This window comes from Coregonus lavaretus (assembly GCF_964263955.1).
Source record: "Coregonus lavaretus genome assembly, chromosome: 5".
NCBI lineage: Eukaryota > Metazoa > Chordata > Actinopteri > Salmoniformes > Salmonidae > Coregonus > Coregonus lavaretus.
Window position 1 is genome coordinate 33,252,023 of NC_139992.1, and position 21,319 is coordinate 33,273,341.

Sequence of the window (21,319 nt, forward strand, 5' to 3'; positions counted from 1 at the left end):
TGCACAGTACTGTCTATTATCGATCGCGGTTATAATATCGTTTAGGACCTTGAGCGTGGCTGAAGTGCACCCATGACCAGCTCGGAAACCGGATTGCATAGCGGAGAAGGTACGGTGGGATTCGAAATGGTCGGTGATCTGTTTGTTAACTTGGCTTTCAAATACTTTCGAAAGGCAGGGCAGGATGGATATAGGTCTGTAACAGTTTGGATCTAGAGTGACACCCCCTTTGAAGAGGGGGATGACCGCGGCAGCTTTCCAATCTCTGGGGATCTCAGACGTTAAAAAAGAGAGGTTGAACAGGCTAGTAATAGGGGTTGCGACAATTTCGGCGGCTAGTTTTAGAGAGAAAGGGTCCAGATTGTCTAGCCCAGCTGATTTGTAGGGGTCCAGATTTTGCAGCTCTTTCAGAACATCAGCTGTCTGAATTTGTGTGAAGGAGAAGCGGGGGGGGGGGCATGGGCAAGTTGCAGCGGAGGGTGCAGAGTTGGTGGCCGGGGTAGTGGTAGCCAGGTGGAAAGCATGGCCCGCCGTAGCAAAATGCTTGTTGAAATTCTCGATTATTGTAGATTTATCGGTGGTGATAGTGTTTCCTAGCCTCAGTGCAGTGGGCAGCTGGGAGGAAGTGCTCTTATTCTCCATGGACTTTACAGTGTCCCAAAACTTTTTGGAGTTAGTGCTTCAGGATGCAGATTTCTGTTTGAAAAAGTTAGCCTTTGCTTTCCTGACTGCTTGTGTATATTGGTTCCTAACTTCCCTGAAAAGTTGCATATCGCGCGGGCTATTTGATGCTAATGCAGTACGCCACAGGATGTATTTGTGCTGGTCAAGGGCAGTCAAGTCTGAGGAGAACCAAGGGCTATATCTGTTCTTAGTTCTGCATTTTTTGAATGGGGCATGCTTATTTAAGATTGAGATGAAAGCACTTTTAAAGAACAACCAGGCATCCTCTACTGACGGAATTAGGTCAATATCCATCCAGGATACCTGGGCCAGGTCAATTAGGAAGGCATGCTCGCTAAAGTGTTTTAGGGAGCGTTTGTCAGTGATGAGGGGTGGTCGTTTGACCCATTACGGACTCAGGCAATAAGGTAGTGATCGCTGAGATCCTGGATGAAGACAGCGGAGGTGTATTTAGAGGGTACATTTGTCAGGATGATTTCTATGTTTACAGATTTTGGGTTGTACCTGGTAGGTTCGTTGATAATTTGTGTGAGATTGAGGGCATCTAGTTTAGATTCTAGATTGGCCGGGGTGTTAAGCTTATCCCAGTTTAGGTCACCAAGCAGTACGAACTCTGAGGAAAGATGGGGGGCAATCAATTCACATATGGTGTCCAGGGCACAGCTGGGGGCTGAGGGGGGTCTGTAGCAAGCGGCAACAGTGAGAGACTTATTTCTGGAAAGGTGGATTTTTAGAAATAGAAGCTCAAACTGTTTGGGCACAGACCTGATGGTATGATAGAGCTCTGCAGGCTATCTCTACAGTAGATTGCAACCCCACCCCCTTTGGCAGTTCTATCGAGATGGAAAATGTTGTAGTTGGGGATGGACATTTCTGAATTTTTGGTGGCCTTCCTAAGCCAGGATTCAGACACTGCTAGAGTGTGCTAACGCAGTGAATAACTCAAACTTAGGAAGGAGGCTTCAGATGTTAACGTGCAAGAAACCAAGGCTTTTACGGTTACAGAAGTCAACAAATGATAACGTCTGTCGAATAGGAGTGATACTGGAGGCTACAGGGCATGGGTTAACCTCTACATCACCAGAGGAACAGAGGAGGAGTAGAATAAGGATACGGCTAAAGGCTTTAAGAACTGGTCTTCTAGTGCGTTGGGTACAGAGAAAAAAATGTGTAGAATAGATTCAGGGCATTATGTACAGACAAGGATATGGAAGGATATGAGTACGGTGGAGGTAAACCTAAGCGTTGGGTAACGATGAAAGAGATAGCATCACTGGAGGCACCGATTGAGTCGGTCTCCGCGTGTATGGGGAGTGGGACAAAGGAGCTGTCTAAGGCAGGTTGAGCTGGGCTGGGGGTTCTACAGTGAAATAGTACAATAAGAAATAACTGAAACAGCAATAAGCAAGGCATATTGACATGGGAGAGAGGCATAAAGCAATCACAGGTGTTATTCGAGAGAGCTAAGACAACAGCTGGTAATGGCGACAAAGTTTGTGCTGAGGCTAAACATAAACAGGATGCGATACCATATAAAGGAACAGTCCAGCAGGCATCAGCTGTATAGCTGAGTTATCATAAGGTCCGGTGAACAGCAATAGGAGAGTTCGGAGGTAGTTCGGGGGCTGCTACAGCACTGCCGAGCAAGAGGCCCGGCTTGCGTGTGCTAGCGGGCCGGGGCTAGCAGATGGATCTTCGTGGTCAACGTCGTAACGGGAAGCCTATTGAAACCACATAAGACAATTTCATCGGCAAACCAGTCGTGTTGGATCGGCGGGGCTCCGTGTCAACACTAGGAGGTCCCGTCCGGTTGACAGAGAGGTAGATAGCCGGGAGATAGGCCTGGCTCGAGGCTAGCTCAAGGCTAACTGGTGCTTGCTAATGGGCAATGGTAATTAGCCAACGACAACAGCCATTTGGTTGCAGCTAGCTGGTTGCGATGATCCGGCGCTAGGGTCCAGTGATTCCGGCAGAAAATCCGATATGCTCTGGGTCGATAGCACGCTGTGCAGACTGGCCGACAAATTGTCCAGGCTAGAGCTAGAGCTGGCTGGTGGGTAGTTCAGGCCACGGACAATGGTGAAGACGCTAACGGTGGCTAATAGCAAGTAGCCATTCGGTTGCAGCTAGGCTAGTTTCAGCTTAAGATTCTTGATGAAAGTTATAAAGAAATAATAGAATCCTTTCCATGTTGGGTGAGGCGGGTTGCAGGAACGTATATTAAGTGAAAGAATGAAAAGTAAAATTGAGATATATATATATACAAAATAGACAAAAAAATAAAAAACTGGCCATTTACACAAGGACACAGAAAAAAACACGACCGCACTGCTACGCCATCTTGGCGTAGCATGATTCCATATGTATTATTTCATAGTTCTGATGTCTTCTACAATGTAGAAAATAGTAAAAATAAAGAAAATCCATTGAATGAGTAGGTGTTCTAAAACCTTTGACCGGTACTGTAGATATAGTAAGTAATTATTATCCTACAATGAATTGATGCTAGTGCCACTACTAACGCACAACATATCTGGTATCTGTATGTCTTGCCTCACAAGATGGGCTAATGATAGTTAATTACGTTGATGACAGGTGTTCAAATATCTTGTGTGATATAAAACATGAAAAATGCTCCATAGACACGCACACCCACTGTAGGCCTATGCTTCTCATACATTCCTGTTGAAGCAACAGCTGGTGGCCTTTCTCTGTGAAACCCCAAACAATACATAAAGAGAGAGAGAGAGAGACAAAGAGAGCAAGAGAGAGAGAGAGAGCAAGAGAGAGAGAGAGTGTGAGAGAGAGAGAGAGAGAGAGAGAAAGACAGCGAGATAGAGAAACAAAGAGAGCAAGAGAGAGAGCAAGACAGAGAGAGAGAGAGAGAGAGAGAGAGAGTGAGAGAGAGAGAGCGAGAGAGAGATAGAGAGAGAGAGAGAGAGAGAGAGAGAAAGACAGCGAGATAGAGAAACAAAGAGAGCAAGAGAGAGAGCAAGACAGAGAGAGAGAGAGAGAGAGAGAGAGAGAGAGAGAGAGAGAGAGAGAGAGAGAGAGAGAGAGAGAGAGAGAGAGAGAGAGAGAGAGAGAGAGAGAAGACAGCGAGATAGAGAGAAAAAGAGCGATGTCTCTCTGAGGCCACACCCTCGGGTGGCATTGGCCAGTTTGGTGTCCCCTCCCTGGAGGTCAAAAACAGGGATAGAGAATAAAGAAAGGCGTAATAACAAGTGACTAAACTAGTGACTGAGAGACGTGTAAGAGCACCTAGGCGCTAGTCAAACTTTTGAATATCTGTCGCATGAGCGGACCAGCTTTCAGCTTCTAGGGGTATGTAGCCTGTCTCTCTGCCAAATAATATACGCAAAGTCAGTGTTTTGATTCAGTAACATAATAGAGAGAAGGCTGGAGGTATGTAAAGACAAATGTATGTTTAGTTTTTCATATTTCTCATATCAGAGAGGACTTGTATGTATGTTGTTAGTAGTAATATATGCTGTTGTGTGAAGATAATGTGCTATGAGGAAAAAGTATGTTGTATTGAATGAGTAAGAATTGAAAGTATTGAATGAATATGTTCACAAAATGATCTGCATGTGTGAATGTATTTGTCAGGGCATTAAAATGGGTTATGAGAATTCTGTCATGAATAGGGTCTTATATATGGACTATAAATAACGATATGTACATATTTTTACATTGACATGAAATGTGAAAATATACTCTCATTTATAAAAATGGAATAGTGCTCTATAGACACTGAGATAATGCCTATTGCAAAGCTTTTAAAAAATCTCTATATTCATCATGTGAGCTGTTCAAGCCTTAATCAATCTCAAATCATAGCAGCAGTCTGTTCTTACCTCATGTGAAATGTAGAATGGGGCATCCTTATGGTTAGAATGTTTGGAAATCTGATCCGAGTGTATTATCAGTTGTCAAGCTTAGATGCTGGGTTTCCTATCCTTGTTGTTTAAAACTGGGAATGGTAAACTAACCTAGTCCCAGATCTGTCTGTGATGCTGTCTTGCCAGGCATGACAATGACCATATGAGTTGGCAATACAGAACAAACAGGATACTTTTTCTTTCTAAAGTTATGAAGCACTGCCGGAGTCTACTCTCGATCTCAGTGCCACCTCTATATTGACATTAGCTGTATGAGTCACAATAACCAATCCATCAATCACTATCAAATAATTGGTGGTTATAAAAGATTAACAGTAGTTTATATTTATTACTATTCCTGCTCCTTCGAAAATGACAGCTATTGGCCAATAGGCAGATACAGAGCCATATATTGAGAATTATATGGCTCTGGGCAGATACTGTACTTCCCAGCTCAGATACTCAGGCTTGCTAATGAAAGGCTTGCTAATGTTTTGTCAAGGTTGTGCTCGCACCTCATAGTGTGGGTGTTAGTGGGAGAGAGTATAATCCTTATCATGAATGGCCCGAGGAATGTTGCTTATGTGCAGCTCTGTGTTCTTCTGTCAAAGGTGTGTATAGGAAAGGTGTGTTGTGGAGGGTGTGTCTGTGTCTCACTCTATGGGGGCAGAGCAAGATGGACAGGTTTGCGGGCTTAACTGGTGAGTCAGGGGTGAGAGAGCACTGGCAGTTGGCACTGTTGCTATAACAACATAGTGTGGGCAAGGGTGGTTGTCTAAAGAGCAAATTCTTCCTATGTCGGCATACTACAGTACAGACAGATAGTTTGGCCTGTCGTGTGTGAGTGTTGTGTAGTGGGGCTGGGTCATGTTACAGCAAAATGAACCATTTCCATTGTCTCTGGGTCATTCTTGAACTGGGGTGGCATTTGCATCCATTTGCAACCCATTTATGAAAATCCTCAGTTAGCAAAAAGTTGAAAAAATTACCCTGATCTTGGTTTCCGTTTCCGGTGGCATGCATTGAAACGTGGCTTTCTCATGGCCTTCTTTTGCAAAATAATTCTGAATTAACAGACTTATTTTAAAATAATTATCAACATATAACACTATATTAAGGTGTGTGACATTCACTGTATTACAAGGAACAACTAGCAGGTCTATTTCGCTCCAGCAGCTAGCATAATCTGTCCATTCACAATTCACCTGTGGTAAGATGGCAGCTCTCAACATGCGACAACAGAAAGAGTTGGCCACTACTATTCGAGAGATTGCTATTACTCTTTCCAAAGTGAAGACAGAACTTAATTTATTGATAAGACAATTACATGGTAATCGAGCTATGCAGTAATGATCAATTAGTTGATATAGAAACTATTGAATCTCAAACCGGGGAATTACTATCAGAATTACTATCATTTTTTAAATTATTTGAGCAGCATATTGTTAGAAATAACTGAATTCCATCTGGTTACTGGAACAGACATGAATGCCATTTTGGACAAATCTAATAAGCCCAACCACAATCCACATGCAACCAAGGCTCTGCAGCATATACTCTCTGATTACAACCTCATTGATGCCTGGCGAGCATATAATCCTAAAGCAAAAGAGTACACTTTCTACTCAAACAGGCATAAAACATTCTCACAAATCAATTTTATACTATTATTTACACCTCTATTTTCATTAATCAAGAAAATAGAAATGTGACATATGAACATTACAACAAAGTCCTATATTCTGTGATCAATTTGAAATTGAACTAAATTAATTCATAATGATCAACAAATATTCAGTCGTTGACCCCTATGGGATGCCACCAAAGGTTTTATAAAAAAATAATGCAACTGCATTTGCATCTGGGTTGAATAAATCACAATTAAAGAAGATATCAGAATTGGAAATGTTGTATACTGCGTTAGAGCGTTCTCAACAACGGACCAGGTAGCTATTACTCTTTCCAAACTGGGATTGGTAAATGTACTAACCTGGTCCCAGATCTGTCTGTGCTGCTGCCTTGCCAGGCCATATGAGTTGGCAACACAGCACAAACAGGATACTTTTTCTTTCTAAAGTTATAAAGCACAGCTGGAGTCCTTTGCTAGGAATCAAACTGATTATGCATTAGAAATGAGTAACACAACATAATCTACTCTCGATCTCAGTGCCACCTCTATATTGACATTAGCTGTATGAGTCACAATAACCAATCCATCAATCACTATCAAATAATGAATGGTTATAAAAGATTAACAGTAGTTTATATTTATTACTATTCCTGCTCCTTCGAAAATGACAGCTAGCCATATACATGTAGAGAGAGTTATATGGCTCTGGGCAGATACTGTACTTCCCAGCTCAGATACTCAGGCTTGCTAATGAAAGGCTTGCTAATGTTTTGTCAATGTTGTGCACGCACCTCATGGTGTGGGTGTTAGTGGGAGAGAGTATCATCCTTATCATGAATGGCCCAAGGAATGTTACTGATGTGCAGCTCTGTGTTCTACTGTCAAAGGTGTGTATAGGAAAGGTGTGTCGTGGAGGGTGTGTCTGTGTCTCACTCTATGGGGGCAGAGCAAGACGGACAGGTTTGCGGGCTTAACTGGTGAGTCAGGGATTAGAGAGCACTGGCAGTTGGCATTGTTGGTACAACTACATAGTGTGGACAAGGGTGGTTGTCTGAAGAGCAAATTCTTCCTATATCGGCATACTGCAGTACAGACAGATAGTTTGGCCTGTCGTGTGTGAGTGGTGTGGGGCTGGGTCATGTTACAGCAAAATGCAAAATGTCCATTGTCTCTGGGTCATTCTTGAATTGGAGTGGCATTTGCATCCCATTTGCAACCCATTTATGAAAATCCTCAATGATAAAAAAATCACCATGATCTTGGTATCCGATTCCGGTTTTATGCATTGAAACGTGTGGCTTTCTCGTGGCTATCTTTTGCAAAATAACTATTTATTTTCAAATAATTATCAACATATAAGACTATATTAAGGTGTGGGATGTTCACTGTATTACAAGGAACAACTAGCAGGTCTATTTCGCTCCAGCAGCTAGCATAATCTATCCATTCACACTTCACCTGTGGGAACATGGCGGCTCTCAACACGTGACAACAGAAAGAGTTGGCCGCTACTATTTGAGAGATTGCTATTTCTCTTTCCAAAGTCAAGACATAACTTAATTTATTGATAAGACAATTACATGGTCATCGTTTACTGGCCAACAAGCTATGCAGTAATGATCAATTAGTTGATATAGAAACTATTGAATCTCAAACCGGGGAATTACTATCAGAATTACTATCATTTTTTTAATTATTTGAGCAGCATATTGTTAGATATATAATCCTAAAGCAAAAGAGTACACTTTCTACTCAAACAGGCATAAAACATTCTCACAAATCAATTTTATACTATTATTTACACCTCTATTTTCATTAATCAAGAAAATAGAAATGTGACATATGAACATTACAACAAAGTCCTATATTCTGTGATCAATTTGAAATTGAACTAAATTAATTCATAATGATCAACAAATATTCAGTCGTTGACCCCTATGGGATGCCACCAAAGGTTTTATAAAAAATAATGCAACTGCATTTGCATCTGGGTTGAATAAATCACAATTAAAGAAGATATCAGAATTGGAAATGTTGTAAACTGCGTTAGAGCGTTCTCAACAACGGACCAGGTAGCTATTACTCTTTCCAAAGTCAAGACAGAACTTAATTTATTGATAAGAGAGAGAGCATAATTTGCCATCCATCGAGTTAGACTCATCGATTAATTTCATGGCAATCGTCCTAGTCGTTTACTGGTCAACAAGCTACACAGTATTGATCAATTAGCTGATTTAGCAACTATTAAATCTGAAACAGGGGAATTACTATCAGAACCCAAATTAATCAATCAAAGATTCTCCCGCTTCTATAAAGAACTGTACACCTCCAATTGTAAAGAGACACCAAGCCAGACTAAGTCCGAACTCCTCTTCTCAACAGAGGAAGCCACCTCGCTGGGAGCCCAAATCTCTATCAGTGAACTCAAAAGGGCATTGGATAGTGTGAATAAAGGCAAATCACCTGGATGGGATGGTATTCCTCCTGAGGTCTATTTAAAATGTTGGAATCAATTAGGTCCACTATTGCTAAAAAATTAGGTCCACTATTGCTCAAAATGATTAATACAACACTTTGAAAAATCTACTCTTTTGGATATCCTTAATTTGGCAGATGCTCTTATCCAGAGCAACTTACAGTTAGTGAGTGCATACATTTTTTATACTGGCCCCCCATGGGAATCAAACCCACAACCCTGGCGTTGCAAGCTCCATGCTCTACCAACTGAGCTACACGGGACCAATATACAGCCAAAGGAATCTTTGCTAATGAGCTCAATGACCATTGTCCCATAGCCTGCATTAGAGATACTAAGCTACCGAAATCTTATCCACGCAACATTACAAAGACGGTTTGGGGTAATCTTTGAATGCATTTCTGTACCTGTAAGCCCCCCCCCCCCCCCCCCCCCCCAAAAAAAAGAAGAAAAAAATTGACAAAATAAATGACATAATTGGTTACCAAAAGAAAAAGCTAACATTTGTCATTGCCGTTACCTTCATTGGTGTTACCTTCATTGGTGTTACTACTCCTATTGGTGGCACAATGTTATCAAGATGGTAAACATTATTTAAAGCAAGTCAGCTGTCATTTAAAAAATATAATAATAATAATGATAATAATAATAATAATAATAATAATAATAATAAATATGCCATTTAGCAGATGCTTTTATCCAAAGCGATGTACAGTCATGCGTGCATACATTTTTGTGTATGGGTGGTCCCGGAAAGACATATGGTTTTGTGTAGGAATTGGATAGATTTCTCTATAACAACACAATTTTTACATAAGATAACAGCTGACAGTGACATGTCCTGGTCATCTCATTGCTATAGCTTCTCTGAATGTATATTTTACCCCTGTAGAGTGGCTTACCTTGTTCTTGAACACAGCTCCTTATTGTCATACAGTAACAATATTGTGACCAATAGCACCACCCTGTGGATGAATGATGGTTACTTAATTTAGAATATTTCCCTTTTTTCCAGATTGAACAAAGGTGACAATATCAAAATGTCTTATTCCTACTCCAAGAGGTCTTATTCTCCCAGTGCCGGTAAGTAACTATGTACAGTGCCTAGTGAAAGTCTACACACCCCTTGCACAGTTTTCACATTTTTTAATATGAAAATGATTTTATTTTTTAAACATTCACTACTGACGCGCATGTTTCAAATAAATAAATAAATAACAAAAATATAAAAATATGTCTTGATTATGTAGGTCTTTACACCCCATAGTTATTACTATGTGGAGGCCCCTTTGGCAGCAATTATAGCTATAAATCATTTTTAATAAGATCCCACCAACTCCAAAATTGGTCAAGCTCAGCCAATTTGGTTGGTAATCCATGATGGATAGCAATATTCAAACCTTGTCTCAGATTTTCAAGCAGATTTAAGTCATGACTGAGACTGGACCACTCAGGAACACTAACCCCTTTTGGAAAGTCATTCTGGCTTTTGCCTTATTTGAAGTTGGCTTCTTCTACAGAAACAGATCGTGCCTTTCTCTAAGCAGTAGGAAGCAGATTATTCAGTCAACCTTTTTATCTGTTCTTGATATTGATATTATTTATCAAAGTGCAGCTGCTACTACTGCTTAAACCTTTAGATTTCACCTTTATTTATTTAACCAGGTAAGCCAGTTGAGAACAAGTTCTCAATTACAACTGCGACCTGGCCAAGATAAAGCAAAGCAGTGCGAAAAAAACAACAACACAGAGTTACATATGGGGTAAACAAAACATAAAGTCAAAAATACAACAGAAAATATATATACAGTGTGTGCGAATGTAGTAAGTTATGGAGGTAAGGCAATAAATAGGCCATAGTGCAAAATAGTTACAATTTCGTATTAACACTGGAATGATAGATGTGCAAAAGATGATGTGCAAATAGAGATACTGGGGTGCAAATTAGCAAAATAAATAACAATATGGGGATGAGGTAGTTGGGTGGGCTAATTTCAGAATGACTGTGTACAGGTGCAGTGATCGGTAAGCTGCTCTGACAATTGACGCTTAAAGTTAGTGAGGGAGATAAGAGTCTCCAGCTTCAGAGATTTTTGCAGTTCGTTCCAGTCATTGGCAGCAGAGAACTGGAAGGAATGGCGGCCAAAGGAGGTGTCGGCTTTGGGGATGACCAGTGAGATATACCTGCTGGAGCGCAGACTACGGGTGGGTGTTACTATGGTGACCAGTGTTGCTAGATGCCATCTACCATAGTGCCTTTCATTTTGTTACAGGTGACAGTTTTCATACTTATCACTATATCCTGTATCAAAAGGTTCGCTACATTACTCAACTTACTTCATAAACTTCCGTCTTATCTAACTTTGCTGTTGAAATATAGAGACCTGAGTTGCCTAACCTGTTCACAGGATTGGTTAACTCTTGAGGTTCCTATGGTCTCCACCGCGCTAGATAAATCTACTTTGAGTTTTAATGGACCGTGTTGCTGGAACAAAATTCTAAATACGTTTAATCTTGATGTTCTGGTCCCATTTGGGCAATTGAAAGTATTGATTGGGGACTTATTTGTGGAGGAATGTAACTGTTTTTCTGGGTGATTTGTGATGTTTAATTTATGCTTCCCATGACTGTTTTTGTATTTTAATGTGTATATATATACACAGGGCACATTTAAAAAAGAGACCTAGGTCTCATTATGTCTTCCCTGTTCAGCTCAGCCATTGAGTTTTCTGGCTGTTTTAAAATCTTAAAGGCCCAGTGCAGTCAAAAACATAATTTTCCTCTGTTTTATATATATTTCCACACTATGAGGTTGGAATAATACTGTGTAATTGTGAAAATGATCATGCCCTTTAAGTGTAAGAGCTGTTTGAAAAGACAGCCTGTTTTGGTGGGATGGAGCTTTGGCCTGCATGGTGACATCACCAGGTGGTAAATTAGTTAATAGACCAATAAGAAAACGAGTTCCAAACCTCTCTGCAAATAACAGCTAGTTTTCCATTTTCCCCTACCCACTTAGACCACTCCCAGACAGTCCTAGCAAAATTATTGGTTGAGAAATTGCTCATTGCTAAGAAGCTATTGTTTCTTTTTGACCATTTTAATTTAAAACAATCACGGCAAGGTGCTTAATTGTTACCAGAAATTATTTGAAATTGAGATTAAAACGGCTGCATTGGACCTTTAAGCCTCATAGTGATATTCCTGCAGCTCAGTTAGGAAGGATGGCCAGATCTGTCTGGGTGATATGATACACCATCCACAGATGAATTACCATACTTGACAATACTCAAAGGGATTTTCGGTGGCTTAGAATTATTTCATAACCTCCCCTGATTTATGCCTGTCTAAAACATCTATCCCAGACATGCTTCTAAAGATCATTGGTGGCTCTGAGGTTAAATCATTGTTTGAAATTCACTATCCAACTGAGGGACTTTACACTTTACAGAGACAGGGGAAGTTAGTCTTAAATCATGAGAACCACTTATTTTGCAAACAGATGGACCTCATTCAACAAATTGTGTGATTTTTCATGAACATATTTTCACCTGAACTTATCTATATGTGCCACAAGGGGTGTGGAGACTTTTGCAATCAAGACTTCTTTGTTTTTATTTTTGTATTAATTGCATAACATTTCTATAATTGTGGAGTAGGTTGTGGGAAAAAATTCCCAATGGTATAACTTTTTAGATTGAAATTTAAAGAAGCAAAATATGAAAACTGTGCAAGGGGCTGTAGACTTTCACTAGGCACTGTATACACAATAACATTTACATTTACATTTACGTCATTTAGCAGACGCTCTTATCCAGAGCGACTTACAAATTGGTGCATTCACCTTATAGCCAGTGGGTAACCACATTACAATATGTTTATTTTTTTTATATTTTTTTTGGGGGGGGGGGGGGGATGAGGGGGGGTAGAAGGATTACATTATCCTATCCCAGGTATTCCTTAAAGAGGTGGGGTTTCAAGTGTCTCCGGAAGGTGGTGAGTGACTCCGCTGTCCTAGCATCGCAGGGAGCTTGTTCCACCATTGGGGTGCCAGAGCAGCGAACAGTTTTGACTGGGCTGAGCGGGAACTGTGCTTCCGCAGAGGTAGGGGGGCCAGCAGGCCAGAGGTGGATGAACGCAATGCCCTCGTTTGGGTGTAGGGACTGATCAGAGCCTGAAGGTACGGAGGTGCCGTTCCCCTCACAGCTCCGTAGGCAAGCACCATGGTCTTGTAGCAGATGCAAGCTTCAACTGGAAGCCAGTGGAGTGTGCGGAGGAGCGGGGTGACGTGAGAGAACTTGGGAAGGTTGAACACCAGATGGGCTGCGGCATTCTGGATGAGTTGTAGGGGTTTAATGGCACAGGCAGGGAGCCCAGCCAACAGCGAGTTGCAGTAATCCAGACGGGAGATGACAAGTGCCTGGATTAGGACCTGTGCCGCTTCCTGTGTAAGCAGGGTCGTACTCTCCGAATGTTGTAGAGCATGAACCTACAGGCTCGGGTCACCGCCTTGATATTAGCGGAGAACGACAGGGTGTTGTCCAGGGTCACGCCAAGGCTCTTTGCACTATGGGATGAGAACACAACGGAGTTGTCAACCGTGATGGCGAGATCATGGAACAGGCAGTCCTTCCCCGGGAGGAAGAGCAGCTCCGTCTTGCCGAGGTTCAGCTTGAGGTGGTGATCCGTCATCCACACTGATATGTCTGCCAGACAGGCAGAGATGCGATTAGCCACCTGGTTATCAGAAGGGGGAAAGGAGAAGATTAGTTGTGTGTCGTCTGCGTAGCAATGATAGGAGAGGCCATGTGAGGATATGACAGAGCCAAGTGACTTGGTGTATAGCGAGAATAGGAGAGGGCCAAGAACTGAGCCCTGGAAAACACCAGTGGTGAGAACACATGGTGCGGAGACAGATTCTCGCCACACCACTTGGTAGGAGCGACCGGTCAGGTAGGACGCAATCCAAGAGTGAGCCGCGCCGGAGATGCCCAACTCGGAGAGGGTGGAAAGGAGGATCTGATGGTTCACAGTATCAAAGGCAGCAGACAGGTCTAGAAGGACAAGAGCAGAGGAGAGAGAGTTATCTTTAGCAGTCTCAGTTGAATGACCAGTCTTGAAACCTGACTGGTTTGGATCAAGAAGGTAATTCTGAGAGAGATTGCAAGAGAGTTGGCTAGAGACGGCACGCTCAAGAATTGGAGAGAAAAGAAAGAAGGGATACTGGTCTGTAGTTGTTGACATCAGAGGGATCGAGTGTTGGTTTTTTGAGAAGGGGTGCAACTCTCGCTCTCTTGAAGACAGAAGGGACATAGCCAGCGGTCAAGGATGAGTTGATGAGCGAGGTGAGGTAAGGGAGAAGGTCACCGGAGATGGTCTGGAGAAGAGAGGAGGGGATAGGGTCAAGCGGGCAGGTTGTTGGGCGGCCGGCCGTCACAAGTCGCAAGATTTCATCTGGGTAGAGAGGGGAGAAAGAAGTCAAAGCATAGGGTAGGGCAGTGTGAGCAGGACCAGCAGTGTCATTTGACTTAACAAATGAGGATCGGATGTCGTCAACCTTCTTTTCAAAATGGTTGACGAAGTCATCCACAGAGAGGGAGGGGGGGGGGGGGGGAGGAGGATTCAGCAGGGAGGAGAAGGTGGCAAAGAGCTTCCTAGGGTTAGAGGCAGATGCTTGGAATTTAGAGTGGTAGAAAGTGGCTTTAGCAGCAGAAACAGATGAAGAAAATGTAGAGAGGAGGGAGTGAAAAGATGCCAGGTCCGCAGGGAGTCTAGTTTTCCTCCATTTCCGCTTGGCTGCCCGGAGCCCTGTTCTGTGAGCTCGCAATGAGTCGTCAAGACACGGAGCAGGAGGGGAGGACCGAGCCGGCCGGGAGGATAGGGGACATAGAGAGTCAAAGGATGCAGAAAGGGAGGAGAGGAGGGTTGAGGAGGCAGAATCAAGAGATTGGAGGGAGAAGGATTGAGCAGAGGGAAGAGATGATAGGATGGAAGAGGAGAGAGTAGCGGGAGAGAGAGAGAGAAGGTTGCGACGGCGCATTACCATCTGAGTAGGGGCAGAGTGAGTAGTGTTGGAGGAGAGCGAGAGAGAAAAGAATACAAAGTAGTGGTCGGAGACATGGAGGGGAGTTGCAGTGAGATTAGTAGAAGAACAGCATCTAGTAAAGATGAGGTCAAGCGTATTGCCTGCCTTGAGAGTAGGGGGGGACGGTGAGAAGGTGAGGTCAAAATAGGAGAGGAGTGGAAAGAAGGAGGCAGAGAGAAATGAGTCAAAGGTAGACGTAGGGAGGTTGAAGTCACCCAGAACTGTGAGGGTGAGCCATCATCAGGAAAGGAACTTATCAAGGCATCAAGCTCATTGATGAACTCTCCAAGGGAACCTGGAGGGCGATAAATGACAAGGATGTCAAGCTTGAATGGGCTAGTGACTGTGACATCATGGAATTTAAATGAGGAGATAGACAGATGGGTCAGGGGAAAAATAGAGAATGTCCACTTGGGAGAGATGAGGATTCCTGTGCCACCACCCCGCTGACCAGATGCTCTCGGGGTATGCGAGAACACATGGTCAGACGAGGAAAGAGCAGTAGGAGTAACAGTGTTTTCAGTGGTAATCCACGTTTCCGTCAGCGCCAAGAAGTCGAGGGACTGGAGGGTAGCATAGGCTGAGATGAACTCTGCCTTGTTGGCCGCAGAACGGCAGTTCCAGAGGCTGCCAGAGACCTGGAACTCCACGTGGGTCGTGCGTGCAGGGACCACCAGGTTAGAGAGGCAGCAGCCACGCGGTGTGAGGCGTTTGTATAGCCTGTGCGGAGAGGAGAGAACAGGGATAGACAGAGGCATAGTTGACAGGCTACAGAAAATGGCTACAATAATGCAAAGGAGATTGGAATGAAATGAACTAAACATCTGGGAAAGCGAGAGAGCGGGGCCTCCCTCACTTACGTTTCACTGAAACACCCAAATATAACTCTCCCAACTTCCACCTCAGAAACTATAATTGTTGTAAACTACAGCGGTTCAATGTTTTCTAGGAATAGACTAACTTAGTTTATTCAGCTAGCTAACTTGGTACAGTATTCTTCCGTGAAAACCGTCCAGGGCACCTAGTCATATGACGCCACAGCCATCTAGCATGCCGGACTCCAACAACACGGTTTAGCAACAATACTCGGCCACAACAAACCACCAGTGTGTCAACACGCCAAGCAGATCATTCGTGTCCGTGTCTAACGTTGTGGGTTAGTCCCGACAGCTTGAGCGAGTCCGTTGTGAACTTATTCAGCCAGTTAGTTAGCTAGAATAGTTAGCATACTAGCTAGCCATTGCTTTCTGCCTACGAAGAAACACGTCCTCCCACGGCACGAATACACAGAGAGAGCCAAGCTAACGTTAACTAGTCACCCTATGTCCCGAATTCCCTTGAACGACTCTGGTTACCAGTGTGCAAAAAATAGATTCTCAAAGTAGCTCGCTAGGTAATTAGCTAGCAAACATGTTTGACATGCATACAATCTTGAGTTTTGAAAATAAACAAAATACAGCAAGCCATGCACGCAAAAAATTCAAAAGAATCGACTCATAACGCAGTATATGAGCATTATCAGTGCCACACACCTGGAATTTCACATTCCTAACACACATTCTTAGCAGCAATGAGGTAGACATCTGATTTTCACAAAAGCTTTCTGTTTCTACTGTTCTTATACACCCACAGTGTTCACTCCTCCATTTGTCCATTCATTCAGCCATGTTTTGTGTCCCAATCAACCCCTAAACATTGTCAAGGGAGCTATAGCAGAAGGCCCATTGTGTGAGGACTGAACAGCAGTGATATTACTTAAATATTAGGGGCTGCTCAGGGTACCTAACTCCTCGGTGGGTTTTGACAGTGGGTGCGGTTTCACAGTGTCATAACCTCACAAAGGGGTCAGCATTGTAACCGGTCCTTGTGTTGAGTAACCAGGATGAATGATCAGGTGAAAGACAAAGACGGTCAAAGACAAAGACAGTCCCTGAGTTAGATATACTAATAGGCCTACAGTACTAGTTATGCACTTTCAATTGTGATAATTATGTCATTATAATGCAGTACTGCTTTTGTTCAGTCTATTGCAGTATTTTCAATAAGATCAACGTATAGGTCAGTTAGTCAATGTTTTGTGTGTGTGTGTGTGGTGTTGTGGTGGTTGTAGCTAATAGCAGCAGTCCAAGCCAGGCGATTGAGGACAGCAAGAAGAAGACGTCTCTGCTAAAGGACAGCAGTTGGATCAGGAGAGATGCAGAGGAGGACGAAGCAGTCGAGTGAGACACTGGCATCACACACACAAACACACACACACGAACAAACGTACAAACCACACACACACACCTCCACCCATCATCTGAATGGAACATTACTATAGGGTGTGGTAGAAGTTTAGGGTGTGACTAAACATGACTGCTATGTCATTACTGTCAAATAAAAAATTATCTGACCTTTCATTGTTACAGTAGTGGTGGCTAAATAACATGAAACTTTGCCTGTCAACTTTTCTCTCTTTTAGCCGGGATCCCAACTTTGGCAGAGTGGTTCTGAACAAATACCGGTCCAATGAGGCTCTTGACAGGTAGACTACTCTTATTTCCTGATACTGTATCTCCTGTAGTCCCTTCCCTCATATATTACCTCAACTTGGCTTCAACTTGTATATAGATCCAAGAAAAGCTGAAGCACTACAAATAATTTATATTTTCATGGATTTTCATCAATACTTACTGAAAAAACAGCAGCCTCCTTCGAGATCATGAAATGAAAACATCTGATAATTACTGAAAGATTGTGGTCTACTTACTACATCAGTGTTATTATCAAAGGTCTCTTAGACCTATGGTTTAACAAACTTATTTATCCACAGTGCTGAGCCTGCAGACTCAAAATCCCCTAAAACGACAACCACCAAGACATTGTCTTCCGTAGAGGCCCTCAAAAAGAGGTATCAATATCACTGTTCAACACACACTGTCATCCTACTCAGGAACCAATATGTGTCCTATACCTACAGTGCATATCATAAGTATTCACTTATCTTATTTTATTGTGTTACAAAGTGAGATTAAAATTGATATAATTGTACATTTTTGTCAACGATCTACACAAAATACACTGTAATGTCGAAGTGGAAGAAAATTGCTAACAAATATGTATTAATGAAAAATAAAACACTAATATATCTTGATTAGATAATTATTCACCCCCCTGAGTCAATACATGTTAGAAACCCCAGCACCGATTACAGCTGAGAGTCTTTTTGGGTAAGCTTGAGTTGTGCAATATTTGGCCATTATATTATTTTTAAAATTCTTTAAGCTCTGTCAAATTGGTTGTTGATCATTGTTAAACAGCCATTTTCAAGTCTTGCTGTAGATTTTTACACAGATTTAAGTCAAAACTGTGAGGCCACTCGGGAACAGTGTCTTCTTGGTAAGCATCTGCAGTATAGATTTGGTCTTGTGTTTTAGATTATTGTCCTGCTAAAAGGTGAATTTGTCTCCCAGTGTCTGGTGGAAAGCAGACTGAACCTGGTTTTCCTCTAGGAGTTTGCCTGTGGTTAGCACCATTCTGTTTATTTTTATCCTGGAAAACTCCCCAGTCCTTGCCAATGAAAAGCATACCCATAACATGATCAAATAAAATAAAATAAAGGTTAATTGGTCTTGTACACAGATTTGCAGATGTTATCACAGGGGCAGCAAAATGGTTGTGTTTCTAGCTCCAACAATACATTCATAATCTAAAAAGTAAAAAATTAATTAAATGATGCAGCCACAACTATGCTTGAAAATATGGGGAGTGGTACTCAGTGATGTGTTGTGTTGGATTTTTTGCAGTATTACTTTAGTGCGTTGTTGCAAACACGATGCATGTTTTGGAATATTTGTTATTCTGTACAGGCTTTCTTCTTTTCACTCTGTCATTTAGGTTAGTATTGTGGAGTAACTACGATGTTGTTGATCCATACTCAGTTTTCTCCCATCACAACCATTAAACTCTGTAACTGTTTTAAAATCACCATTGGTGGAATTCCTGAGCGGTTTCCTTCCTCTGCGGCAACTCAGTTAGGAGGGACGCCTGTATCTCTGTAGTGACTGGGTGTATTGATACAGTGCCTTGCAAAAGTATTCATCCCCCTTGGCGTTTTTCCTATTTTGTTGCATTACAACTTGTAATTTAAATGGATTTTAATTTGGATTTCATGTAATGGACATAAAAAAATTACTTATTTCAAAAAATTATAACAAATAAATAACGGAAAAGTGGGGTGTGCATATGTATTAACCCCTTTTGCTATGAAGCCCCTAAATAAGATCTGGTGCAACCAATTACCTTCAGAAGTCACATAATTAGTTAAATAAAGTCCACCTGTGTGCAATCTAAGTGTCACATGATCTCAGTATATTTACACCTGTTCTGAAAGGCCCCAGAGTCTGCAACACCACTAAGCAAGGGGCACCACCAAGCAAGCGGCACCATGAAAACCAAGGAGCTCTCCAAACAGGTCAGGGACAAAGTTGTGGAGAAGTACAGATCAGGGTTGGGTTCTAAAAAAATATCCCAAACTTTGAACATCCCACAGAGCACCATTAAATCCATTATTAAAAAATTGAAAGAATATGGCACCACAACGAACCTGCCAAGAGAGGGCCGCCCACCAAAACTCACGGACCAGGCAAGGAGGGCATTAATCAGAGAGGCAACAAAGACACCAAAGATAACCCTGAAGGAGCTGCGAAGCTCCACAGCGGAGATTGAAGTATCTGTCTATAGGACCACTTTAAGCCGTACACTCCACAGAGCTGGGCTTTATGGAAGAATGGCCAGAAAAAAGCCATTGCTTAAAGACAAAAATAAGCAAACACATTTGGTGTTCGCCAAAAGGCATGTGGGAGACTCCCCAAACATATGGAAGAAGGTACTCTGGTCAGATGAGACTAAAATGTAGCTTTTTGGCCATCAACGAAAACGCTATGTCTGGCGTAAACCCAACACCTCTCATCACCCCGAGAACACCATCCCCACAGTGAAGCATGGTGGTGGCAGCATCATGCTGTGGAGATGTTTTTCATTGGCAGGGACTGGGAAACTGGTCAGAATTAAAGGAATGATGGATGGCGCTAAATACAGGGAAATTCTTGAGGGAAACCTGTTTCAGTCTTCCACAGATTTGAGACTAGGACAGAGGTTCACCTTCCAGCAGGACAATGACCCTAAGCATACTGCTAAAGCAACACTTGAGTGGTTTAAGGGGAAACATTTAAATCTCTTGGAATGGCCCAGTCAAAGCCCAGACTTCAATCCAATTGAGAATCTGTGGTATGACTTAAAGATTGCTGTACACCAGCGGAACCCATCCAACTTGAAGGAGCTGGAGCAGTTTTGCCTTGAAGAATGGGCAAAAATCCCAGTGGCTAGATGTGCCAAGCTTATGGAGACATACCCCAAGAGACTTGCAGCTGTAATTGCTGCAAAAGGTGGCTCTACAAAGTATTGACTTTGGGGGGGGCTCAAGTTTTCTGTTTTTTTGTCTTATTTCTTGTTTGTTTCACAATAAAACATATTTTGCATTTTCAAAGTGGTAGGCATGTTGTGTAAATCAAATGATACAAACCCCCAAAAAATCAATTTTAATTCCAGGTTGTAAGGCAACAAAATAGGAAAAATGCCAAGGGGGGTGAATACTTTCGCAAGCCACTGTACACCATCTAAAGCCTAACTAATAACTTTACCATGCTCAAAGGGATATTGAATGTCTGCTTTAAAAAAATAAAAATAAAAATATCTGCCAATCGGTGCCCTTTTTTGTGAGGTATTGGAAAAGCTCCCTGGTCTTCGTGGTTGAATCTGTGCTTGAAATACACTACTCGACTGAGGGACCTTACAGATAATTGTATGTGTGGGGTACAGAGATTGGGTAGTCATTCAAAAATCATGTTAACCCCTTTATTATTGCACACAGAGTGAGTCCATGCAACTTATTATAAGATTTGTTAAGCACACTCCTGAAATTATTTAGGCTTGCCATAACTAAGTGGGTGAATACTTACAGTGGGGAAAAAAAGTATTTAGTCAGCCACCAATTGTGCAAGTTCTCCCACTTAAAAAGATGAGAGAGGCCTGTAATTTTCATCATAGGTACACGTCAACTATGACAGACAAATTGAGAGAAATAAAATCCAGAAAATCACATTGTAGGATTTTTAATGAATTTATTTGCAAATTATGGTGGAAAATAAGTATTTGGTCACCTACAAACAAGCAAGATTTCTGGCTCTCACACACCTGTAACTTCTTCCTTAAGAGGCTCCTCTGTCCTCCACTCGTTACCTGTATTAATGGCACCTGTTTGAACTTGTTATCAGTATAAAAGACACCTGTCCACAACCTCAAACAGTCACATTCCAAACTCCACTATGGCCAAGACCAAAGAGCTGTCAAAGGACACCAGAAACAAAATTGTAGACCTGCACCAGGCTGGGAAGACTGAATCTGCAATAGGTAAGCAGCTTGGTTTGAAGAAATCAACTGTGGGAGCAATTATTAGGAAATGGAAGACATACAAGACCACTGATAATCTCCCTCGATCTGGGGCTCCACGCAAGATCTCACCC

General features: G+C 42.2%; 1 protein-coding gene across 8 annotated transcripts in view; it reads left to right on the forward strand.

The window, feature by feature from the left end:
* The first annotated feature begins 3,776 nt into the window (after positions 1-3,776).
* scel (sciellin) overlaps positions 3,777-21,319 on the forward strand; it is a 50,218-nt gene continuing 32,675 nt past the window's right edge. For 2 of the 8 annotated variants that reach the window (XM_084162312.1, XM_084162317.1), the window contains exons 1-6: positions 3,899-4,008; positions 5,177-5,266; positions 9,687-9,754; positions 16,867-16,975; positions 17,218-17,280; positions 17,569-17,646. In XM_084162312.1, the coding sequence (XP_084018438.1) occupies positions 9,712-9,754; positions 16,867-16,975; positions 17,218-17,280; positions 17,569-17,646 (293 nt within the window). In that variant the 5' untranslated portion in view covers positions 3,899-4,008; positions 5,177-5,266; positions 9,687-9,711. Of the gene's footprint in view, positions 4,106-5,176; positions 5,267-7,082; positions 7,173-9,686; positions 9,755-16,866; positions 16,976-17,217; positions 17,281-17,568; positions 17,647-21,319 lie in introns of those variants that run through there. The other 6 variants (XM_084162311.1, XM_084162313.1, XM_084162316.1 and 3 more) reach the window with 6 other exon arrangements.